General features: G+C 40.1%; 1 protein-coding gene across 9 annotated transcripts in view; it reads left to right on the plus strand.

Annotated features, from left to right (window-relative positions):
• rbfox1 (RNA binding fox-1 homolog 1) overlaps positions 1-26,546 on the plus strand; it is a 325,104-nt gene that overhangs the window by 263,941 nt on the left and 34,617 nt on the right. For 7 of the 9 annotated variants that reach the window (XM_017459787.3, XM_053673512.1, XM_017459796.3 and 4 more), the window contains 6 exons: positions 855-1,094; positions 14,540-14,683; positions 16,375-16,428; positions 17,859-17,951; positions 19,657-19,717; positions 20,651-20,704. In XM_017459787.3, coding sequence (XP_017315276.1) covers positions 855-1,094; positions 14,540-14,683; positions 16,375-16,428; positions 17,859-17,951; positions 19,657-19,717; positions 20,651-20,704 — 646 coding nt within the window. The remainder of the gene's footprint in view (positions 1-854; positions 1,095-14,539; positions 14,684-16,374; positions 16,429-17,858; positions 17,952-19,656; positions 19,718-20,650; positions 20,705-26,546) is intronic. The other 2 variants (XM_017459777.3, XM_017459829.3) reach the window with 2 other exon arrangements.

A 26,546-nucleotide genomic window follows, 5' to 3' on the forward strand; every position in this document is an offset into this window, starting at 1 on the left:
TTTGTCACAAAAATTCGTTTTGACCAAATGAAGGCATTGGTATCGAAACAAAAAAAGGTGACATCAGATCTTACAAGAACAGACAAGGAGTTAAGAGTAGATTAGACATTTTTCCCTCAATTTTTTTTATAACAAAAAAGTAACATCAGACGTTCACGCTCGATGTAAAAGGCATCATCAAAATTTCAAGACTTTTCAAAATCTTTTGTCTTTTTTTTTTTTCAAAAACTTTGTCTTTTTTTTCTAAAACTTTTTGTTGGTCCTTTTATTTATAAAGAAGTCTTTTTGCATGTATGTTTTAGGATACGGTGTCAAACGTTGTCAAGAATTCCTGTTAAAAATCACAACAAAAACCCTTCAATAATAATGAAATAATTGCTCTCAGTGGAACAAGTGAAAATCTCATATTTTCATGGTGATTATTTATTGTAAAGGAAGAAAAATAATAATTATACAATAAGAAAATTTTTAAAAATCCCCTTTCTACACATTTGATTACTTCCCAATGGCTTTTACATAAAATATTAGCACCCCTTTTCCACACTTTCACACCTTTTCCTCATTTTCTTATGTCAAACGTTCACTTTCAGGTGAAAGTGAACTTTAACTAAGTGTTTTACATTTATTAATAAATCTGAAAAAATAAATAAATAAATAAATAAATAAAATAATAATAATAATAATAAACGTTTTGCACAGGTACAATACACTTTATGGGTTTAATGCAAAAAGGTCAACACATCTGGATGCCACTAAAGAAGTGAAGTTATATAAATTTTTTCGGATTTTGTCTAATTTCTTTCTCTCTCTCTTTGTGTGTGTGTGTGTGTGTGTGTGTGTGTGTGTTATTGCAGGGTAATCAGGACGCCCCCGCCCCACCGGAGCCCATGGCCCAGCCATACCCCTCCGCCCAGTTCGCCCCCCCTCAGAATGGCCTGCCCACTGAGTACCCGGCGTCTCACCCTCACCCCGCCCCCGAGTACCCCGGCACGAGCGCCGTACCCGAGCACACGCTGAACATGTATCCTGCAGCGCACACACACAGCGAGCCCAGCGCCGACTCCAGCGCACACACCGTCTCCGGCACAGCTACGGTAAGAAGAGGCAGGGGACACGCCCCAGACATGCCCTGATCACACCCTGAACACGCCCACCCTCCACAAGCACCTTCTCTCTGTATGTTGCTCCAATATTTTCAGGTACAGAGCCGATTCGAGTCAAAAGTCCTGGGGGCAGAGTGTGTTTCAGGCTGGACAATCCCTGGGCATGTGAAAGACACGCCCTAGACACGCCCTGAACACTCTCAACCTCATCGAGTGTGCTTTCTTTTTATATTGCTCCAGTACTTTCAAGTAGCTCTTGCTGCAAAACAAAAAGTCCAGGGGGTGGAGTCAGACCTGCTCCAGCTCCTCCTATCTGGGTAAAGTCCAGGATGGAGTTTGTTTCAGGCTGGACACGCCCTGAACACGCCCACCCCCCTCAAGCGTCCCCTCTCTGTTTCTTCAGTTTCTTTCTATTCCGTTGTCTCTTTCTGTCTGTCTGTCTGTCTGTCTGTTTGCTTCTTTGCATTACTTTATCTTTCTTTCTTTCTCTCTTTCTGTCTCTCAGTCTCTGTCTGTCTTTCTGTCTGACTCACTGAGTCTGTGTCTGTATTTCTATCCATTTGTCTCTCACTGTCTGTCTTTCTATTCCTTTCTTTCTGTTTTTATGGTAGTGTCTCTTTCTCTCTCCCTCTCTCTCTCTGTCTCTCTCTCTCTGTCTCTCTCTCTCTCTCTCTCTCTCTCTCTCTCTCTCTCTCTCTACTTGTGTCTGCCTTTCTTGTCCATCAGTCTCTCTCTCTCCTTAACTGTCTTTCTGTTTATATTTTCTGTCTCTTTCTCTCTTTTTATTTGTGTGAATCTGTCTATCTTTCTGTCTTTTCGAAATTGTGTATTTCTGTATATTTGTTTTCTCTCCGAGTTTCTCTGTCTCTCTATATCTCCCTCCTCTTTCTCATTATACATCTTTCTGTCTGTCACTCTATCTGTCTGTCAGTTTGTCTCTCTGTCTGCATGGATTTATTTTTATTTTGTTCTCTCTCTCTGCATCTGTTTTTTTTATTTATTTTTATCTCTGTCTCTCTCACTCTGTGTGTGTATCACAACCCTTCTTTATTTTTTTCTCTGTCTATCTGTCTCATTCTGCCCTTATCTTTAACTTTTTGTGTCGCTATCTGTTTTTCTGTCTCTCACTGACTCACTGTGTCAGTCTTTCAGTGTATTTGCCACCCTCTGTCTGGCTCTCTGTCTGTCTCGCTGTCTGTTTCTCTCTAGATCTGTTTTTCTCTGGTCTTTCGTCTGTCTCTCTCTCTTTATCTCTTTCTCTCACTCATTCTGTCTGTCATTTTTTCTGTCTTTCACTCTCTGTCTCTCATTATATTTCTGCTTCTTCTCGGTCTGTCCATCTCTCTCTCTCTCTCTCTCTCTCTCTCTCTCTCTCTCTGTATCTTTTTCTTTTGATTTGTCTCAGAATTCTGTCTGTCTTTTTGTTAGTCAGTCCCTCACTGTCTATCTTTCTATTCCACTATCTGTCTGTCTCTTTCCGTCTGTCTTTCACTGTCTATTGTTTCTATTCATCTGTCTGTATCTTTCTGCCTATCTCTCATTGTCTGTTTTTCAATTCATCTGTCTGCCTCTTTGGATCTGTCTCTCACTGTCCATCTTTCTGTTCCTCCCTCTGTCTCTTTCTGTCTCTCTTTCTCACTGTTTTTCTATTCCTCTATCTTTTTATACGGTTTGTTTTTGTCTTCCTCTGTCTGTCTGTCTCTCATTATCCATCTTTCTTATTCTTTTTTCTCTACTTTTTCTTGGTTTCCCTCTTTGCTTCCTTTTTTTCCTTTTTCTTTCTTTCTCTTTCTTTCTTTCTTTTCCGCTACTTCTTTCTTTCCCTCAAATATAACAAAAATAACAACAGAAAAATAAAGACTCACACACTGCACGCATTTTGGCAGTTGTTCTGGGTTTGGAGTAAACTGAACGCTCTGCACGTTTTATTTTTATCTGAACTGTTCCTTTAAAGATCAATTAGTAGAAAAAGTAGTTTCCTGAAGGACCTTCAAACTTTTTTTTTAGATTTTATTCCAGAAAGGAAAATGTGATTGCTTTGCAGATGTGGCGCCAGATGTTCTTACGTCTTCTACCTTTTGCATTTTTTTCGTAGCGACAGAAAGAAAAGGAGCAAAAGCACATCTGGAAAAGCCATTATACCCACCCCCTTTCTCTCTCTCTCTCTCTCTCACACACTCTCGCTCTCTCTCTCTCGGGCTCTGCAGGGTTCTAGTGAGAACTGCAGCACCGTCTAAAGCGATGACCTCATCCCGAGTTGTTTAGAGAGCAATGTCATTCCTCACTCGCATTCCTTCCTTCAGTCCTCTACAGAAACACAAATCTGCGCTCTCTATCTCTCTCTTTCCCCCTCTCTCTCTCCATTTGCTTAGTTTGTTTCTTTGTGTGAACACATTACACAGTGCCCTCCACTAATATTGGCACCCTTGGTAAATATGAGCAAAAACAGCTGTGAAAATTGTCTTCGTTGTTTAACCTTTTGATCTTTTGTTTAAAAAAAAAAACTCTGCTGTCATGGATATCAAACAATTGCAAAAACAACACAGGTTTATAAAAAATATTTCTTTCTTAAATATAGGTGTGCAACAATTCTTAGTCAATCCTTTTAGTCAATACTTCGTGCTACCTCCCTGTGCAAGATAACAGCTCTGAGACTTCTCCTATAATGCCTGATGAGGTTGGAGAATACATGGCAAGGGATCTGAGATCATTCCTCCATACAGAATCTCTCCAGATCCTTCAAATTTCGAGGTCCATGCTGGTGGACTCTCCTTTTCAGTTCACCACACAGGTATTCTATGGGTTTCAAGTCAGGGGTCTGGGATGCCCATGGCAGGACCTTGATTTTGTGGTCAGTAAACCATTTTTGTGTTCATTTTGATCAATGTTCTGGATCATTGTCCTGCTAGAAGATCCAACCACGGCCCATTTTAAACTTTCTGGCAGAGGCAGTCAGGTTTTCATTTAATATCGGTAGATATTTGATAAAGTTCATGATTCCATGTATCCTAACAAAATGTCCAGGTCCTCTGGCAGAAAAACAGCCCCAAAATATTAAAGAGCCACCACCATATTTAACCGTGGGCATGAGGTACTTTTCCATATAGCTACCTCTCTGTGTGTACCAAAGCCACCTCTGGTGTTTATTTCCAAAAAGCTCTATTTTGGTTTCATCTGACCATAGAACCCGATCCCATTTGAAGTTCCAGTAGTGTCTGGCAAACTGAAGACGCTTCAGTTTGTTTTTGGATGAGAGTAGAGGTTTTTTTCTTGAAACCCTTCCACATAACTTGTGGTGATGTAGGTGACTTCGGATCGTAGTTTTGGAGACTTTCAGACCCCAAGACACAACTAACTTCTGCAATTCTCCAGCTGTGATCCTTGGAGATTTTTTGGTCACTCGAACCATCCTCTTCACAGTGTGTTGAGACAACATAGACACACGTCCTCTTCCAGGTTGATTCATATCATTTCCAGTTGACTGGAACTTCTTAATTATTGCCCTGTTGGTGGAAATGGGCATTTTCAATGCTTGTGGTATTTTCTTAGAGCCACTTCCCATTTTGTGAAGCTCAACAACCTTTCGCCGCACATCACAGATATATTCCTTGGTCTTATCCATTGTTATGAATGACTAAGGGAATTTGGCTGACGTGTTACCTCATATTTATACCCCTGTGAAACAGGAAGTCATGACTGAATAATTTCCTGTTCCTAGTTACCCAGGTGTACTAAAATCATATATTTTCTCATATGAATTCATAGGGGTGCCAGTATATATATATTATATATATATAATTTATTTATTTTTATTATTATTATTATTTTTTAATAAACCTGTGTTATGTTTGCAATTGTTTGATATCCATGAGAGCAGAGTATTTTTGTCAATTTTTTAACAAAAGATTAAACAATAAAGACAATTTGTCACAGCCGTCTTTGCTCATATTTACCAAGGGTGCCAATATTAGTGGAAGGCATTATACGTGTTTTTAGCTTTATTTCTTTAATGTGTGTTATTACTGAGTGAAAGCTTTTCTTTCTTTCTTTCTTTCTTACTTTCCTTACTTTCTGTTGTTCTTTTCTTTCTTTCTTTCTTTCTTTCTTTCTTTCTTTCTTTCTTTCTATGCCTCTTAGAGAACATGAGACTGCTTTTCTTTCTTTTTTTCCCTTAATTTCTTTCTATTGTTTGTTTCTCTTTTGCTTCCCTTTCTTCTTCCTTTCTTTCTGTCTTGCTTTGCCTGGTAGAGTAAATTAGACTGCTTTTCTTTCTTACTTTCTTTCTTTCCTTTTTTCTTTCTTCATTCTTTCTTTCTTACTTTTCATGTTAGCATCACAAACCACAAAGTGTAAACTCCTCTGGAAAAACTACAGCTGTACCTCTGACTATTACGGCTGGGTCTCAGGTGGTAGAACGGGTTGTCCACTAATCGTAGGGTTGGCGGTTCGATTCCCGGCCCACATGACTCCAGATGCCAAAGTGTCCTTGGGCAAGACACTGAACCCCAAGTTGCTCCCGATGACAAGTTAGCACCTTCATGGCAGCTCTGTTACCACTGATGTTTGTGTGTGTGAATATGTGAATGAGAACCGGTGTAAAGCACTTTGTTGAACTGTTAAGGTTAAAAAGTTCTATATAAATACAGACCATTTACCATTTATTACAAAGCACTGACACTAGAGACCCCCTCCATAAATGTTACAGAAAACATCACATCAACTTTTTGTTTTTTAGTCCGCTGAGCCGAGCTGTTACTATAGCAACAATGATGTATTAGAACGAGCGTGTGAATATAAACGTGTGATTGAGGTTACAGTCTGAACTACTGTCAGAGCTGCTGTTATAGAAAATGAATCAACAGCTTCTGATCTTGGTTCAGGAGAGTTACAGCGTGCAGACGTGTTCGATACGTGATGACACGACTGACGGACTCACACTTTTACATGTCCAGTAAGCAGCCCTACATACTACCTCACTTTATCCATGCTTCACTGGCCTGTTTCTCTGCCCTCTGTGTGTTTGAGTGCCTGTGTGTGTGTGTGTGTGTGTGTGTGTGTGTGTGTGTGTGTGTGTGTGTGTGTGTGTGTGTGCTGTCTCACTCGGTTGGCTTTCCTCCGTTCATCCTCGTCCTGGGAGAGCGAGAGTCGTGTTTCCTGTCAAGCGCAGAAGACACACACCTGCAGCGTGAGAGAGCGAAGTGTGAAACAGAGAAACATGTCAGATCACTTACTCCCACATTACACCATGACCTCACAAAATGCCGCGCTCTGATTGGCTGCCTGCTGATGTCCCTTATTTTCCTTATATCAGGACACTTTACATTCATTTATAAATTAAATTAATAAGAAGATTCTCTCTCCGATTAATTACATCAGTTACATTTTCTTTCCTTCTTTTAGTCTTTCTGTTGAATTTTCTTTCTTTCTTCCTTTCTTTTTCCTCCATTTCTTTTTCTTTCTTTTTCCTTCTTTCCTTCCCTTCTTTCTTACTTGCATGTTTAATTTATTTTTTGTTTTCTTTTCTTTATTTTTTCTTCCTTCTTATTTTCTTCCATTTTTTATGTCTGTCTGTCTTTTTTTCTAGGTTTTCTTATTACATTCCTTTCTTTTTTCTACTTCTTCTTTCTTGCATGTTTGCTTCCTTTTTTGTTTTTATTTTTCTGTCCTTCCTTCCTTGTTTTCGTCAATTACTTCATTTGTTCCTTTCTTGTTTCTTTCTTACTTACTTTTTCTTTCTTTCTTGCATGTTTGCTTTCTTTTTTGTTTTTCTTTTTTATTCATTCCTTCCTTCCTTTCTTTTTCTCTACTTCTTTCTTTCATTCTTGTTTTCCTTCCATCATTCCTTTCCTTTTTCTCTTCTTTCTTTCTTGATTTCCTTCCCTTCCTTCCTTTTTGCTTCCTTCTATGCTCCTTCCTTCATTTTTTTCTTCCTTGCATTCTTTCATTCTTTCCTTCCATTCCCTGTGTTTGTGTGAGACAGTGTTATATGTTGATCACTCGACATCACTTTTCTGTGACTCTTTTATTTGTTAATAGATGAGTGTTTTGAAGTGAACTAAAGCGAGTGTATGAAAGCAAGAGCGTGTTTCTCTCTCTCTGTCTCTCTCTCTCTCACGTTTGTTTATTTTCCTGTTTGAAGCGGTGAGTGTGTGCCAGCGGGGAGACGAGCACTACGCAGATGGCATGCGGCACCGAGTGTCAGCTGTTAGCGTGCTGCATCCTCGCGCAGTGTGTTTTAACTTGGCACTCAGCCCGGGATTGTGTAGAAACAGAGGAACGACAGAATATTCTTATCGTTTAACTCGACTGAAGGAGCTGGAGCTGCAGTGCTGGCTGTGTTTCTGCTCTTTTGCACCATTTTTTATACTCATTATGGAGAGGCTGAAATGTTTATTTAATCCCAGTGAGTTGTGGATCTGCTGGTGGAATATTTCCGCTAACAGACATGACGTCTTCCAGCTCGGGTCCTGCTGCAGGCCTCTACAGAAATATCCAGTGTAATGTAAAGAATAATGGCCTCAGCTACAGGTAGGTCCTGTGGATGGTGCTGATGATGCTGATGGTACTGATGGGACTTGGATAGTACTGATAATGCTGAAGGTGCTGATGGCGCTGATGGACCCTGATGATGCTGATGGTGCTGAAGGACACTGATGGTGCTGATGGACACTGATGATGCTGATGGTGCTGAAAGACACTAATGATGCTGATGGACACTGATGGTGCTGATGGTGCTGAAAGACACTAATGATGCTGATGGACACTGATGGTGCTGATGGTGCTGAAAGACACTAATGATGCTGATGGACACTGATGGTGCTGATGGACACTGATGATGCTGATGGTGCTGATGGACACTGATGATGCTGATGGACACTAATGGTGCTGATGGACACTGATGGTGCTGATGGACGCTGATAGTACTGATGGGACTTGGATAGTACTGATAATGCTGAAGGTGCTGATGGCGCTGATGGACACTGATGATGCTGATGGTGCTGAAGGACACTGATGGTGCTGATGTACACTGATGATGCTGATGGTGCTGAAAGACACTAATGATGCTGATGGACACTGATGGTGCTGATGGACACTGATGATGCTGATGGTGCTGATGGACACTGATGATGCTGATGGACACTAATGGTGCTGATGGACACTGATGGTGCTGATGGACACTGATGGTGCTGATGGACACTGATGGTGCTGATGGACACTGATGATGCTGATGGACACTAATGGTGCTGATGGACACTGATGGTACTGATGATGCTGATGGACACTGATGGTGCCGATGGACGCTGATGGTGCTGATGGACACTGATGGTGCTGATAATGCTGATGGTGCTGATGGACGCTGATGGTGCTGGTGATGCTGATGGACACTGATGGTGCTGATGATGCTGACTGTATTGATGATGCTGATGGACACTGATGATGCTGATGGACACTGATGGTGTTGATGGACACTGATGGTGCTGATGGACACTGATGATGCTGATGGACACTAATGGTGGTGATGGACACTGATGGTGCTGATGATGCTGATGGACACTGATGGTGCTGATGGTGATGATGGACACTGATGGTGCTGATAATGCTGATGGACGCTGATGGTGCTGGTGATGCTGATGGACACTGATGGTGCTGATGTTGCTGACGGTATTGATGATGCTGATGGACACTGATGGCACTGATGATGCTGATGGTGCTGATGGACACTGATTATGCTGATGGTGTGATGGACACTGATGGTGTGATGGACACTGATGCTGCTGAAGGACATTGATGGTGCTGATGGACACTGATGATGCTGATGGATGCTGATGGTGCTGATGGACACTGATGGTGTTGATGGACAATGATGATCCTGATGGTGCTGATGATGCTGATGGACACTGATGATGCTGATAGTGCTGATGATGCTCATGGACACTGATGGTGCTGATGATGCTGATGGTGCTGATGATGCTGATGGACACTTGTGGTGCTGATGGACACTGATGGTACTGAAGATGCTGATGGTACTGATGGTGCTGATGATGCTGATGGACACTGATGGTACTGATGATGCTGATGGACACTGATGGTACTGATGATGCTGATGGTACTGATGGTGCTGATGGACACTGATGGTACTGGTGGACACTGATGGTACTGGTGATGCTGATGGACACTGATGGTGCTGATGGACACTGATGGTACTGATGATGCTGCTGGACACTGATAGTACTGATGATGCTGATGGACACTGATGGCACTGATGATGCTGATGGACACTGAAGGTGCTGATGATGCTGATGGACACTGATGGCACTGATGATGCTGATGGACACTGATGGCACTGATGATGCTGATGGTGCTGATTGTGCTGATGGCACTGATGATGCTGATGGACACTGATGGCACTGATGATGCTGATGGACACTGATGATGCTGATAATGCTGATGGACACTGATGGTGCTGATGATGCTGATGGTCACCGATGGTGCTGATGATGCTGATGGACACTGATGGTGCTGATGATGCTGATGGACACTGATGGTGCTGATGATGCTGATGGACACTGATGGCACTGATGATGCTGATGGACACTGATGGTGCTGATTGTGCTGATGGCACTGATGATGCTGATGGACACTGATGGCACTGATGATGCTGATGGACACTGATGGTGCTGATAATGCTGATGGACACCGATGGTGCTGATGATGCTGATGGACACTGATGGTGCTGATGATGCTGATGGACACTGATGATGCTGATGGTGCTGATTGTGCTGATGGCACTGATGATGCTGATGGACACTGATGGCACTGATGATGCTGATGGACACTGATGGTGCTGATAATGCTGATGGACACCGATGGTGCTGATGATGCTGATGGACACTGATGGTGCTTATGATGCTGATGGACACTGATGGTGCTGATGATGCTGATGGACACTGATGATGCTGATGGTGCTGATTGTGCTGATGGTGCTGATTGTGCTGATGGACACTGATGATGAGATTACACATGCGCTTTCTCATTAACATGACAAGCTGTGGGTTTTTTATCCCTTAAAAACAGAGACAAAGAGAGAGGCTGGTGAGGGAGTGACTGTTTATAGCTGCTTTAACGGAGACGTTGTTTTGCAGAACTTTACATTGTAACTATAAGTGGATAAAAGGCATTATGTGTCGTCTTTCATTAAATGAAATAGGTAATAGTTGGCAAACAAGAAAAAGAAATTCTTCCCATTCTTCCCATTCTTCATTTCCAGACAACTCCATCTGTCTCTTTTTATGTCTATTTCTCTCTCTACACCTCCATCTCTCTCTTTATGTCCATCTCTCGCTCCACACTTCCATTACTCTCTACACAACCATCTCTCTCTATACCTCCAGCTCTCTCTTTATGTCCATCTCTATATATACCTCCATCTCTCTCGACACCTCCATCTCTCTCTTTACGTCCATCTCTCTACACACATCCATCTCTCTCTATACCTCCATCTCTCTCTCTTTATGTCCATCTCTCTCTCCATACCTCCATCTCTCTCTCCACACCTCTGTTTCTCTCGCTACACATGCATCTCTCTCCACACCTCCGTCACTCTTTCTACACCTCTGTCTCTCTCTTTATGTCTATTTATCTCTATACCTCCATCTCTCTTTATGTAAATCTCTCTCCAGACCTCCATCTCTCTCTTTATGTCCATCTCTCTCCACACCTCCATTTCTCTCTCCAGACCTCCATCTGTCTTTCTACACCTGTGTCTCTCTCTACACATCCATATCTCTCCACACCTTTGTTTCTCTCTCCACACCTCCATATCTCTCTCTTTACCCCCATCTGTGTCACTCTGTCCTGGAAGAAGGTTCTTCTGTCCTTTTCTATTTTTTATTCCTTTATTTCTTTACATCCTTCCTTCCTCAGGTATTCTGTGTTGAAAAAGATCTTTAGTAAAACATCTCTTTATTAATTCTTTAGCACAGTATTTCCTTCAAGAGAACCAAAGAAGCATTTATTTTTCAAACGGTGTGTAAACGTGTTGTTCAGAGAAATCGTTAGTGAAGTGGATTTGTTAACTCAACTTTGTGAAATGTTCAACATTTTATTTTCGCAGTGTGAAACAAAAACCTTCCTTGTGCACTTTGAGAGGTAAAACCATGCGTCTTCGATCATGATCAAGTGACGTTAGGAAGTTCCGCTAAAGAGCCACGCCCCCGTCCCCTCAGCTTTATTGCTATTATAAAACAGAACATGCTCATTTCCGATTATAATCTCACCAGTGTGTCATTTCTGCAGGCTGATCATTAAAAATGAAGCCCCACGCAATCAAGCCGTTTCAATTTGACCAACGCAGTAACACTCTGTCACTTTTACACGTGATACTTTACTGCTGTGCTTTAGTGGATTGTGTGCTGTTGTTTCTCGAGGAGTGGGCGTGATTTTCTTTATGACTTGTAATATCACACAATACTGTTTTGATTTTTTTTTCCTGGGGCCGTTCGTGTCTTGAAAGACTACCAGTGCGATTCTTTACGTCTCTGTCTACTTCTCGTTGTTGTAGCTTGCGGCATTTGTGTAGTTGATGTACGTGTTCAGATCAGCGGGGTGTCATCTTCCTTCTTTTTTTTTTAATCTCGTTCCATCCTTAATATGCGATGCTGCTGATGGAATAGCCCAGAGCACTTCCTGTGATAATAACACACCTATTTGAAGACATACCAAAGACATAAAACACTCATTTAGGTGCAAGTTTATTACACACACACTCACACACACTCACACACACACACCTTCATAAAACGTGTTGATGTACAAAACATCTCGTGTCTAGGTGACTTTTTTTCATCAATTATCTAATTCAATACAAAACAAATACACATCATTATGTTAAATCCTATGTAGTGATCATGTACAGTATAGTGAACAGGAAACCATTTGACCAGCCAAACCAAATTCTGCATTGTGATTGGTCAGAAGGTGTACAACAGCAGCCCTGAAGAGTGGTGCAGGTTTATATTTATATTAATGCGCTCGTTCTAATACGTTTTCGGTTCTATAGCAGCAGCTCGTTCACAGGGAACTTGTGCGGCGCACGCTTCTTATAAACGGATTAAATATTTGTTGATTTGGTGAAGTTTTCTGTAACGAGAGTTTGATTTAACATTTATGGATGGAAGCAGTCTCTAGTGTTGGCACTTTTTAACAGTCAGGTTTTACAGAAACTTTGTGGTTTCTCAGTAACAGTTTTGTCTTATTAACTTCAAGAGAGGTTGATGAGGGAGTGACAGTTCCATAATGTTAAATGTAACTATAAACGTATAAAAAGTACAACATATCATTCTGTGATTGTTCAAATACTGTTAGCGATGGGAACTAAAATGCTTTGGGACAGTATCAGCGATTCCACTTCATCACACTTTGATTATTTAGTTATTATAGTAGTTGATGCATTATTTGGACGATGTAAAATGACATGATTTGGGGTGAAAATGCTGTTTTGAAAGCATGCTTATGCTGAGCGTGAGGACAGCAGGACAGTTGAGGACAGGATGTCTTTAAGGACTGGGCAAAGGATGCCACAATGATTGCAGTCTTCTTTGAGATTTAAAAATATCTCCAGGCGCTGCCCGAACTGAGACGAGCTGAACTAAGCTTCCCCTCCTGTTTAATGAGACAGTAGTAAGAGAAATAAACATATGCGCATATTATGCGCATACACATACACACACACAAGAAGAGAAAAAGGCTAACTGCGGAAATTCTCTCCAGCTAAGGCAGTATCTCAGAAACATAAAGCCCACACACACATTTAAAGCCCATCACACACACTACACACAGGCATGAGGCCTGGCTCATTGGGAGATAGGCACAGAGAACTGGCCGCCAGTCAGCCGTGGAAGAAGAGGAGAGAACAGAAAGAAATAGAGAGAGTGAGACGGAGAAGGCAGCCATGTCACTTTTTACATACAGCCTTTTTTTACACCCCAACCCCCTCTCACACACTGCTATAGTATGAGCCATCAGGCACCAGTGCATGTGTGTGTGTGTGTGTGTGTGTGTGTGTGTGTGTGTGTGTGTGTGTGTGCGAGAGATACACATATGTTTTCCATATAGAACAGAAATTAGGAGCAGGTGGCTAGAAAGAAGCTTCCACTCGCCTGGTTGTTGCTGAGAAGGAGCCGAGGCTCCAAAGGACGTCACGGAGAGACAGGCTGAGCAACTATGACCTTATATTACAATGCACATGACACAGGTTGACTTTAAAAAGTCTCAATTTCTCGGAAATATCATTTTACACATTTCGGGTCTGAATGAATTTGTCTAGGTGCACACACTACTGATATTTTGCAGTGCTACTGGTGGTGGGTGCCATTACTTTTACAAGCACTCCATTAGTCCTCCTATATGCAAAAATCCATTGGTGCACGACAAGGTTCTACCTGGCACCATAATGCAAGTTTTTATTTCAGAAAATGTTCCTTGGATAGTTGAGAGAAGTTTTTGTACTTGTCCATTAAAAAACAAAAAGGTTCCACCTTGCAGCCGACAAGGTTCTTCGGTTTGTCCCTTTCAATTTCTCTCATAAACCCTTAAAAGGTTTCATGTAAGACCCTAGAACACAGAGCATCCCTTGTAGAAAAAGTTCCTAATAGAACCCTTTTTAGAAACCTAGAACTGTTAACTATCTAAAGAACACTTGGGGAATCCATGTACTCTTCACGGATTCTTGGGGGGTTTTTTTTGTCCTTTAAAAAAAAAAAACACAAAAAAGTTCCAAGTAGAACCCTAAAGGGTTCTTAAGGTTGTCCCTTTTATTTTCTGTCATGAATAGTTAAAGGTTTTATGTAGAACACAGGGATTCCCTTTCAGAAAATTAGACACATTTAGAAAAATAGAACCCTTAAACCATCTAAAGAAGATGAAAGGTTCTTTGGATTGGTCCCTTCACTTTCTCTGAAGGAGGACCCATAAAATATTCTGTGAAGAACCTTCCCTTTCAGAAAAGGTTCCAAGTAGAACACTTTTATAAATCTGGAACCAAGAATCATCTAAAGAACACTTCACACGTTCTTTAGGAGTTCTTAAATAGTTCTTAGATTCTGTAGATCCTAAGAGGTTCTCCGGGAATTCCACATAGAACCCCTTTAGACAGCAAGAAATATTATTTGGTTATTTGATTTGCCTTCAGTGTAAACCCTTGGAGGTCATAGGTATAAACCTATGACATACGGTTTCCTTTTCACAAAAACACAAAGTTACTGTAGAGCTTTTGGGAAACCAACAAGACAGCCTCTTTTGTTGAGTTTTACAGTGAAATACATGCATTACATTCTTATACCTAACTGTTCTCCTCCCTTCTTTCATTCTCTCTCTCCCGCTCTCTCTCTCTTTTTTTTTTTTTTACGTATTTCTCCATCCATCCTTTTCCTTTACAGCAGACAGACGATGCAGCACAGACAGACAGCCAGCAACAGACGCAGTCCTCCGAAACCACGGAAAACAAGACGCAGCCGAAGCGTCTCCACGTCTCCAACATTCCCTTCAGGTTCAGAGATCCAGACCTCAGGCAAATGTTCGGCGTGAGTACCTGCTTTTTTTCCCGCTCTCACCATCTCAGCTTGGGTGTTAGAGTACATCTGTTTACTGCGCTCGAGGTTATGCTAGCATGACATCGAGCACCGGCGCAGATGCACAGGCTTATTCAGAATGACACTGTGAAAATGCACCTGATATTAAGTGTTTCGAGCCTTTTGGCCTGAGATAAGCTACGCTGGCGACGCTTTCAGAATAATATTAGCAAAGCGTCCTGTTTTTAATGTGAATTTTTCAACTCACATTTAAGAAAATTCATCAGGAATCTAACACACCGTATATATATATTTAAAAAAAATAGTTCTTAAGTAATAAACTCGCCAGAGTTCTTAAGTAAAAAAAAAAGATTTTTTTGAGTAAATGAAGAGATAGCAAGTACATGTGTTTGCTTAGCATTATTTTGATTTCATTATGTTCACCTTTGAGATTAATAAGGAAAATTATCTTAAATATCCTGTCACAATAGCTTATTATCCATGTAGCTAGCATTACTAGGGAATATTATAAACATTAATAAAAATTATCTTAGAAATCCTGTCAGGTAAGCTCTGTCAACTAGCGTGCTAGCATTAGCATTTAAGATTTATCCTTAGCATTGAAAATTTGTGAATATTACATAAAAATCCTATCAGACATCCTGTCATGTTAGCTAGCTAACTTGCACTGGGAATTGGCCTATCATTTAAAAAATCCATCAGATTAGTGCATCTTTGCTAGCTGGCTAGAGTTGGTGGTGACTATTGTGAAAGATTTGTGTCAGATTAGCATTTCTTAGCCAGCTGGCTACTGTAAATGGTGAAGATTATGAGAATTCGTGAATATGGTTTAAAAATCCTCTCAGAAATCCTAGCTCATGTTAGCTAGCTTGATAGCATTGGGAGTGAAAATTTGTGAATTAGACTATTACTTAAAATCCTTAGAAAACCTGTCAGATCTTTGCTAGCTGCTTAGTGTTAGTGGTGAACACGATCAGCAAAATGGTAACCAGCTAGCAAAAGGGACTCAGTCAGGACTCATTTTCTCAGGGACTTGTTAACATTATTAACTTTTAACTTTTAACACCAAAGAAACGTTTAAATGAATAACAACATACATTAGTTTAAAATCCTTCATCCACATCATCCACACATCCTTCATCGACACTTGAAATTTATGAAAGTTATGAACTTGGAAAATGAACTAGGTTACAGATTTTGCACCCTCATTTGTGCTGCTCTAAAATAGCTGTTAGTCTACATTCATACATTCATACAGTTCAACTACATGGACAACTCTATGAACAATAGTGAAATGTATACACTAAACTGAAGAAATGCCATATTGTAGACTATAAAACACAGTAAACAGTCATAAAAGGATGAACGTGTCCCAGTTCTCACTTATGCTGAAGTCTAACTCCAGCTTTAAATCACTGTGTGTTCATTATATGCCATATAAATCTGGGGAATATGGACACGCTCGCAGAGAACTCATGTTAGCTAGATAGCTAGCATTAGGAGTGAAAATTGTGAGTTGACCTATTACTAAAAAAAAAAATCCCAAACAACCTGTCAGGTTAGCCCATGTTAGCTAGCTGGCTAGCATTAATGGTGTTCATCAGTATGAATGGTGACCATAAGTGACGAATAAGGGATGAAAAAATTTCTGATCATTTGGTTTTTTTTTTGTTTTCTTTCAGCAATTTGGTAAAATCTTAGATGTTGAAATCATTTTTAATGAGAGGGGCTCTAAGGTATGTATTAAAATCTGTTTCCTTTGCATGCTTTCAATAACAGTATAATATACAGTAGTAATAATAATAATAATATTAATCATAATAACAACAACAATAATAATAATATCTTCTTATGCAATATACAAATACAGTGTTGCTAATGTGCTTGATTAATTTATGAAAAACGGGAACATGATTGCAATTTAATTCAATGTCTTTCTTTATTTTAATGCACAAGCTATTGTTGGAGAAATCATTTAGCAAAAAGTTCACAAAAGCTGCTGTAGATCTGCTGTTAACTCCCTGTACAAGCCCAGATTCACCTTTGCCACTCATGTTACACAATAATTATATTAGTTATAATCGTCATAACAGTTATCCCTTTTTTGAATTAAGAGGCTGAGCAGTCAAATACATCATTTAAATTGTTAATGCAATCTCACGATCGCAAATTTTTAAGAATTAATACTTGAAACGTGATGAAAGGTTGGGGTTAAAAGGTGCATTCACCGTCGTTTCTATGGTAATGCAATGGCAGCATGAGCTAACAGTTAGGTAATATATATATTAACATCGTTTAATGGCTTTTCACACTTTCAGACTCCTAATCGTGAACCATTTCATATGAAAATATACAAAGGTTAGGGGTGGGGCTTGTGTGTTGACCTTATTGTACAACCGTACAGCTAAATCCTTCCAATTCAGTTTGTTCGAATTTGTACCAATTTTGACAGATACGAGCAGAGAATTCCCCCGAGTTTGTAACTGGTTTGTAATTTGCTGCATTTCTGACATATCACATGTGAATGCACTATAAGAAAACGGACAGGGTTAGTTGCATTCATTAGTTGTAATTCCTTAAAATTTGCCATGAGATTGTGTTGAAATGATTTGTTCTAAGTTCAGTTTGATCACTCACTCTTTCTCTACATCGTAACGTACATTTCCTAATGAAATACCGAATTCGCTGTGATTTGGGTTTTTTTTTTATTTTATGTTTTAACATTATGCCATTTCTGTGAACATTGATTTATTTATTTGAATATGAATTATCAGACGGGAAAGAAAACGTAACATTTTTATTAGTATATTTAACTATTAAAGGTATAGCTATCATGACTTTAGATAATGTTTCGTTGTTTTTTTTTTGTTCTTTTTTTATTGTTTTCTTTAGAGGTTCTAACTGAACTGGTAAATTACTGTTCACGCCTTTGGCTTAATGGTTGCCCGTGTTGATGCTTGCATGGCGCAGGGGCAAATAAAAAGGAGCAGGGAGGTCTGTAAAAGCAGCAGCAGCAGTAATGTGTAAGAGAATGGCAGTGAGGTAGAGCTCAAAGGGTTGTTTTTTTATTACTCTTATCGTTTTTTTGGTTGGTCCTCGTGATCGTTTTTTCTGACTGAATTAATGATGTGCATGTTGTTCTCCCCCCTCTCCCACCTGCATGCAGGGTTTTGGTTTCGTAACTTTCGAAAGTAGTGCTGATGCGGACAGGGCGAGGGAGAAATTACACGGCACGGTGGTAGAAGGCCGTAAAATAGAGGTGCATGTAACAAATATTTCCCTTCTCGAAAAACAGTACTCTTTTTTTATCTTTGTTTTTTTTTTTTTGGTTTCTATGTTGCTTTTATCAGTGTTTTCTCTGTGTCTGCTTTACTCTCATTTAATACGTCGATTCCTCTTTCACATGTGTGTGTGAGACACCCCCCTCCTCCCTGCCCCCAAAACCCTGCCCCCTCACCTTTTACCCGTTTGGTTTCGCCTCACTCATTGAACTCTGACAGTTGTATCGCTTCGATATCCGTCCTTCTCTAAAGTTGACATCTGCTTTCATTTTTATTTAACAAGCTAACGGGTGCAGTGTGTTGTTACGTCATTAACGAGTGGCCCGCTTTCATCTGACATGGCCTTATTGCGAGGTTGATCAGGGGATACGCTGTGACTCCAAACGTAGGCAGCCTACATCCGGAAGGAGCCCTTAATTGGTCCGATGCTGGCTTTTCCAATTTAGGCCTCTTTGTCCTTGACTTGAAATAAAAATAGACCGAAAAAATAACATTTTGAGAAAGAAATTGCATTATGCAACTGCGAGGAAACAATGAGTCTCGCCACCACTGGTTTCCCACTCAACACTGTCTCCACTTCTTTCTTTCCTTATTTATTTATTTATTGATTTATTTATTTTCCGATGTGACGTGTTGTCGCATTTTAGTAAGACATTGCATATTTTGCTTCTCATCCCCTCCCCTCCCTTTCTTCTCCTACGGTAGCCCGTAGAGCCCTCACCAAACTCTCACTAGCCAATACACACACGCTGAAATCCGAATGGTAAGTGGAGAAATCCATCTGCCATCTCGCGCTGCAAACCACGTGATCTTTTTTTTTTTTTTTTGACTTTATTACGTTCTCCTTGATACTGTTTTCTCTTGGTACACGTGGACTTTATTAGATGCGTGACAGGCACTGATTGGCTTGGACTTGACTCGTTGCACATCTTACTCCGACTGTTAACTCCATTTATTGTGTTAACCAGTGCACCCTGTTTTTTAGCTGTCGTTCAATCTGGAATGCGTTTCTTTCTTGAGTTTTTTTTTTTCCTTTTCTCTTTTTGTTTTTCATTTGATATTCTTGCAATGAGACGAAAAAGGCTCTTGGCCCGAGTGTTTGAATGCTAAATGTTGCTTCCTTTCCAACAATTCCAACCTACTCTAAAGTTTTCGTGTATGTTGCACAATGCCTCACTTGTTTGTCCTTCTGTTTTCCTTTCTTTCTTTTTTTTTTAACTTACATTTTTCCCTTTTTTTCCTTTAACCTCCTCCCTCTTTCCACTGCATGTTATTTCATGTGCGATAAGCATTTCGTTTGTTAAGTGCATTGTGTGTGTGTGCGTGTGTGTGTGTGTGTGTGTGTGTGTGTGTGTGTGTGTGTGTGTGTGTGTGTGTGTGTGTGTGGGTTTATTTATTTGATTTCATTTTTTCATTTCCACATTTTCTTTCAAATTGGTCTTATGTTTTGATGATGCATGCTGAAAAGTCTCTTCATGATGACACTGTTGTAAATGTTGATTTATTTGCTTTGTATGTCCTTTTTTTAGTATTGATGAATGAGATCTGTTTAAAGTCAACTCTTGCTTATGACAACTGTCGGATTATGTTCATTTTTTTAGTGTAATGCATGCAGACTGCTTAAATATTTTAAGCTGTCCTGTCTTGTGATGTTTGTACTGACTTTACTTTCGTTGTGCTCAGGTGAACAATGCAACAGCACGAGTAATGACAAACAAAAAGACCGTCAACCCATATGCAAACGGTAAGAACCCAAGTTCACGCTTCGTCTAATTAGTTATTGCATTACACTCTTTTAATACATATTTCTATAGAATAAGAGCTGCATAAATATTCTTTTTCACAAACTCATTCAAGAAAGTAGTCGACTGTTCTTTTTTTCCTTAGTTAAAGCAAAAATGTCACTATTTTTTAGGCTTTTTTATTATTGCGGTTAAACACTGATAGACAACAGCATAGAATGCATCAAACTGCACGAATATCAATAAATCAGTGCAATAAATGTGCAATTGATATAAAAAATAGTACCTATTATTTAAATGCACTGGTGTTAACAAGGCTCAGAAACATTCTGGAACTGAGAGCACGCAGCATGGAAGCTCATGCTCATTCTTAGATGGAGGAAATGATGTCTACATCAGTGTCTAGGAGATTTTTTTTAGGCTAGTAATGACTTGAGAGTTGAACCACCATGTAGTGTCTACAAACAAGTTTGCAAAAGGCTCTGAACAAGTTGAGTGGGCTTGGATAATGACAACAACGATAGCTGGTCAGAATTCCTTCGGGAGCGGGCGGGCACATCTACACTTCATACACAGTGATATGAAAGTGAGAACATTCTATTAAAGCAAATGAAGTCTGAAGTATATTTAGCCTGCTTTCTTTACCGTCTGTCTCGCTGTTATTTCCACCGCCATGACTAGTCCAGAAACAGATACTGCATGAAGTGATAAAGTGGTTCAAAACAGAATCTATATGTAATTCTGTATGTTTCAAAATGAAAAGGCTTGTAAGATGAAGCCTGAGACAAACAAAATGATCCCGAGAGCGCTTGTTCTGCACGATTAAAATCCGCCAGTCTACGGCCTTGTCACTTTCAGTTAGCCATGATTTAACATCATCAGTATCAGTAACAGATATTACTGAAGTCTGATCTCTCGTCTCTCTTTTTATTCAGGCTGGAAGTTGAATCCTGTGGTAGGTGCAGTCTACAGCCCAGAATTCTATGCAGGTGAGCATGTGGAGGTGATCTACAGCCATCTGATTGTACTGCATTATGTGGACATTCATAATATTCCTGGAAAATCGAGGCATGGGAAAGTCAGCAACACACCAAAGTAGAACTAAAAAAATCTCCTTATATAATATAGTCGCATTGAAGCTGGAGAGATGGAGTATGATGTCTAGGGCATGAAAATGACATGCTTTTTTGACACTTTTATACACCATTTTGATTGAAAACATGTCCTTGTACATTCGCACTCGACTTGAGCATTGTCCTGATTTTTATGTGGTTTGTCTATTTTGACCTTGCAGAAAATTAGCTTAGGCAAATTTCGTACTTAAAGAAGAGACCACCAGTGTTCTGGCAGGAACCTATTCAGAATCTCAGGAAGTTAGTTTATGGGCTCTAGTTCCAGAAATCTCTTTACTTTGTGTAGGTACTTCCAGAAGACCAAGAAGTGTTGAGAAAGACCTTGTTGTACTGAACATTTCTGATGGGTCAAACCTAAGCTTCATCCATTTTTAAAAACCCAGCACATTAGTAAAACTTGATTGATATCAGAGGTGGCACAGCATGACAGGCTTTATCTTGGTCAGGGTTGGAGTAGATCCAGAGTCTGTCCCAGCAACACTAGTTGTGGGGTGGGAATACGCTCAGAAAGGGACACCCGTCCGTTACAAGGCACCCTGAGCTCAGGATCAAACTGTGGAGCTAATATTTGGGTAAACAGGGCAGGGAGAACCAGGAGCAGAGCTGTTAATATTCAGGCAGCAGAAACACTGTTTTATGCAAAGATGGAAAGGTTGGCAGAAGAAAATGAGAATTTTGTATTTCCATCCACTTCTGTTGGGTAAGTAAGGTGAAGAACATCAGGAACTGGAGTACACTTCATCATTTATTTAAAAATTAATCCTTTTCCATCACCCTCAATGCAATGTGTATCGATAAGTCACAGTTTCCATTTCAGCCAAGTGTGAAATCTCCGGGGTGAACCACAGGCTTCTCTGGCGCAGGGTTTGGCACAGACTCGGTTTTGGCACTCTGTGTGTGTGTGTGTGTTTGTGTGCATGTGTGTGTGTGTGTTTGTTTGTGTGTGTCGCCCCACCAGCAGGGGGCTTGTGGACTCCGTTGCAAACCCAGCATGCATCTGTGAAAACAGCGGGATTGAGAAAGGATGCATGCTTCTGGGGTCTGTTTTCATTTCCAACTCCAAGAGGAAGGAAGCAAACGCCGGAGGAGATTTTTTACCTCCTCTTTTGCTAAAAATAATGTGATAGCAAGATAATTGTGATTATATCTGAGTATAAAAGAAGGGCCGGTTTATGTAAGCATGGGACGGAATTAAAAAAATAAAAATAAAAGATTAATTTGACAAGGAAATCGAGGAGCTCACAAATGTTTTTTGGGGGGAATTAAAATCAATACTTTCAATTTCTTCAGTCGTTTACCTAATTCCTGAAATTGATCCACGTTTGTCTCACTTTTCCATCCTCCCAGAACGACGCATTAGAGTGAAGGAATGCATCAGATGCTCCACCATTTTATCCTAATTATAATTAGTAGGTCATTAATATGGCATGATTGGCCTGACTCTGGAAAGCTCTTCGAACCGCTTCACTTGATTGAGGGCTAAAAAAAAGGGTGTCGGCATCATGGTGCTTCTTTAATCACGGCCAAAATAAATCAGCCTGAGTGGCCTGTTCTGGAGCAGCCATGTTTACAGAGAGCTCTTATTCTGAGTGTAAGCTTCTGATTTACGAGATGGACCACTCAGTGACTCGGTGACTAGAGCTTCGTTTCATTAACCTTACAGCTCGGAAGCTAACACTTTGAACTATGCAGAACTTTTAGCTATATATAGCGTACAACTCCAATTCCGAAAAAGTTGGGACAGTAAGGAAAATGCTAATAAAACAAAGAGGATTGATTTGTAAATGTACTTTGACTTGTATTTAAACAAAAATTGTGTAAAGACAAGGTATTTGATGTTTTATATAATCAACTGCATAGTTTTTTAAGGTAAACGGTTATTTTGAAATTGATGCATGCAACACGGGGTAATTTAGGACTAATAGCGATGTGACAAGTTGAAATGAGAAGGTGATGTGAAACAGGTGAAGCAGTCATCTAATCATAGTATATAAGGAGCCTCCAAAAAAGGGCTAGTCCTTCAAGAGCAAGGATGGGTCGAGGCTCGCCAATCTGCCAACAGATGCATCTGCGAATAATCCAACACTTTGAGAACAACATTCCCCAAAGACAAATCAGTAGGATTTTCCGCAATCTACAGTGCACGATATAATTAAAAGATTCAAGGAATCCGGTCAAATCTCAGTGTGTAAAGGGCAAGGCAGAAAACCACTTCTGAATGCGCGTGATCTCCGATCCCTCAGATGTCACCGTCTTAAAAACCGTCATGAGTCTGTAATGGATATCCTGACATGGGCTCGGGAATTCTTTGATAAACCTTTGTCAGTCAACACCATTTGCCGCTGCATCCAGAGATGCAAGTGAAGGCTTTACTATGCAAAGCAGAAGCCATACATCAACACTGTCCTGAAGCACCGCTGACTTCTCTGAGCTCGGTCTCATCTGAGATGGACAGTAGCACAGTGGAATCGTGTTTTGTGGTCAGACGAGTAACATTTCAAATAGTTTTTGGACAAAACAGCCGTCGTGTTCTCCGGGCCAAAGAGGAAAAGGACCATCCAAGCTGTTATCAGCGTCAGGTCCAAAAGCCAGCCTCTGTCATGGTATAGGGGTGTGTCAGAGTGTCAGTGGCCATGGCATGGGTAACTTGCACATCTGTTAGGGCAACATTAATGCAGAAACATATGTACACGTATTGGAGCAACATATGCTGCCATGCAGAGCAGGACAATGCCAAACCACATTCTGCCTGGATAAGCAGAGTGTGCGGGTACTAGCATGGCCTGCCTGCAGTCCTGACCTGTCTCCGATTGAGAATGTGTGGCGCATTATGAAGCGCAAAATAAGGCAATGAAGGCCCCGTAAAGTTGCGCAGCTGAAAAAAAATGTTTGAAATAAATTATTAAAAGAAAAGGTGATGTTACACAGTGGAAAACAGCCAACTGTCCCAACTTTTTTGGCGTGTGTTACAGTCATCAGATTTGAAATGAGTGTATATTTTCAAAAATAAATTCAATTCACAAAGTAAAACATCAAATAATGTGTTAATAATGTGTTTTCAATAAAGTACAGAATTGAATTTTCAAATGACTTTTTTTGTTTGTTTTATTGCATTTTCCATACCGTCCCAACTTTTTCAGAATTGGGGTTGTATATTGTATGTAAGTAATCAAAGGTGTTCTGATTTGTCAGAAGGTGTTGAATAACATTTTAAACGTTTTTTAAAGAAAACTATTATTGTTGATATGGTGAAGTTTTCTGTAAGGAGATGTTTATTTAACATTTATGGAAGGAATCTCCAGTTTCAGCAGGACAGAGGAGTTTACGCCTACAGTTTCTTGGTAACAAGACCAAGGCTGGTGAGGGAACGACTGTTTATAACTTGTTCTCCATGGACGTCCCACAAGAATAGATGTAACTACAAATGGATAAAAAAGTACACTAATCGTACTTTAATTAATGAATTTGTTATTGTTGGCAAATTGTTCTGATTTAAGAGGAAGAAAACCCTTCAGGAACAGTAACCCTCGCCTCATTATTTTCTTATTGCAGCACGTCCTGAAGCATTTTATTTCTTATATATATATCACTATCAGTACATGTAAATATTACAGACCTGAATTCGCAGTAATTTTCCAGAGAACATGAACCGTTCTGATATGAAACGCGAGATTGCTCAGGGCGAGGAACAATGCGGACCGACCCCGACATGTGTAAGGAGACAATTAAACGTGTACATTAATTAAGTCCTCTTTTTCTGAACACATTTGAACAGCGTGCACGCTTTGAGATAGAACACCATTCGGATTACAAAGCCAATAAAGACAGACAAGAGAAGAAGTCCGGCTCAGAGCCCAGGCATTGTCTCCCGAAAAGTACAAAGCAAAAAAAAAGACACTTTTCAAATTTAATTGCCTCTCATTTTGAGTCCTCACCTTTCGCATCCGGTTTTGTAAATGTGGAGTTATTTTCATGTCAAATACAACCCAAATTCCAAAAAAAAAACGTATGGAAAATGCAAAAAAAAAAAAAAAAAAAGCCATTTGAAAATTCAATTCCCCCTGTACTTTATTGAAAACACATTATTAACACATTATTTGATGTTTTACTTTGTGAATTGAATTTATATTTGAAAATATACACTCATTTCAAATCTGATGACTGTAACACACTCCAAAAAAGTTGGGACAGTTGGCTGTTTTCCACCGTGTAACATCACCTTTTCTTTTAATAATTTATTTCACACATTTTTTTTCAGCTGCGCAACTGTACGGGGCCTTCATTGCCTTATTTTGCACTTCATAATGCACCACACATTTTCAATCGGAGACAGATCAGGACTGCAGGCAGGCCATGCTAGTACCCGCACACTCTGCTTATCCAGGCAGAATGTGGTTTGGCGTTGTCCTGCTCTGCATGGCAGCATATGTTGCTCCAAAATGTGTGCATATCTTTCTGCATTAATGGTGCACTCACAGATGTGCAAGTTACCCATGCCATAGCCACTGACACTCTGACAAACACCAATACCATGACAGACGCTGGCTTTTGGACCTGACGCTGATAACAGCTTGGATGGTCCTTTTCCTCTTTGGCCCGGAGAACACGACGGCTGTTTTGTCCAAAAACTATTTGAAATGTTACTCGTCTGACCACAAAACACGATTCCACTGTGCTACTGTCCATCTCAGATGAGACCGAGCTCAGAGAAGTCAGCGGTGCTTCTGGACAGTGTTGATGTATGGCTTCTGCTTTGCATAGTAAAGCCTTCACTTGCATCTGTGGATGCAGCGGCGAATGGTGTTGACTGACAGGTTTATCAAAGAATTCCCGAGCCCATGTCAGGATATCCATTACAGACTCATGACGGTTTTTAAGACTGTGACATCTGAGGGAGATCACGCACATTCAGAAGTGGTTTTCTGCCTTGCCCTTTACACACCGAGATTTGACCGGATTCCTTGAATCTTTTAATTATATTGTGCACTGTAGAAGGTGAAATGCGGAAAATCCTACTGATTTGTCTTTGGGTAATGTTGTTCTCAAAGTGTTGGATTATTCACTTAAGCATCTGTTGGCAGATTGGCCAGCCTCGACCCATCAATGTTCTTGAAGGACTAGGCCTTTTTTGGAGGCTCCTTATATGCTATGATTAGACGATTGCCTCACTTGTTTCACATCACCTTCTTATTTCAACTTGTCACATCGCTATTAGTCCTAAATTGCCCCGTCCCAACTTTTTTAGAATGTGTTGCATGGATCAATTTTAAAATAAATACCTTCAAAAAACTATACAGTTGATAAGGTAAAACATCAAATACCTTGTCTTTGTATGTTTTTTGTTTAAATACAAGTCAAAGTACATTTACAAATCACTCCTCTTTGTTTTTATTTTCATTTTACATACTGTCCCAACTTTTTCGAAATTGGGGTTGTACAACAACAAAGCTAAAATATTTTCAGTGTTCAAAAAAATAAAAAATAATAAATTGTACTTACTTATGACTTCGCTACATTTACGATTCGCTGCTTCCGCTGCCGAAGAAGTTATCATTAGCGATGCAGCGATCACATTATGTACCGTTTTTAACACTGAGTTCTGGATACTGAATGATTCTGATCACAGTTCGATACTGACATCCTTCTACTAGCCGTTTTTAAAAACGTACCTCCATTTTTAAAGTGTTTTCAGGGAAGA

Source organism: Ictalurus punctatus, chromosome 2 (genome assembly GCF_001660625.3).
Source record: "Ictalurus punctatus breed USDA103 chromosome 2, Coco_2.0, whole genome shotgun sequence".
Taxonomy (NCBI): domain Eukaryota; kingdom Metazoa; phylum Chordata; class Actinopteri; order Siluriformes; family Ictaluridae; genus Ictalurus; species Ictalurus punctatus.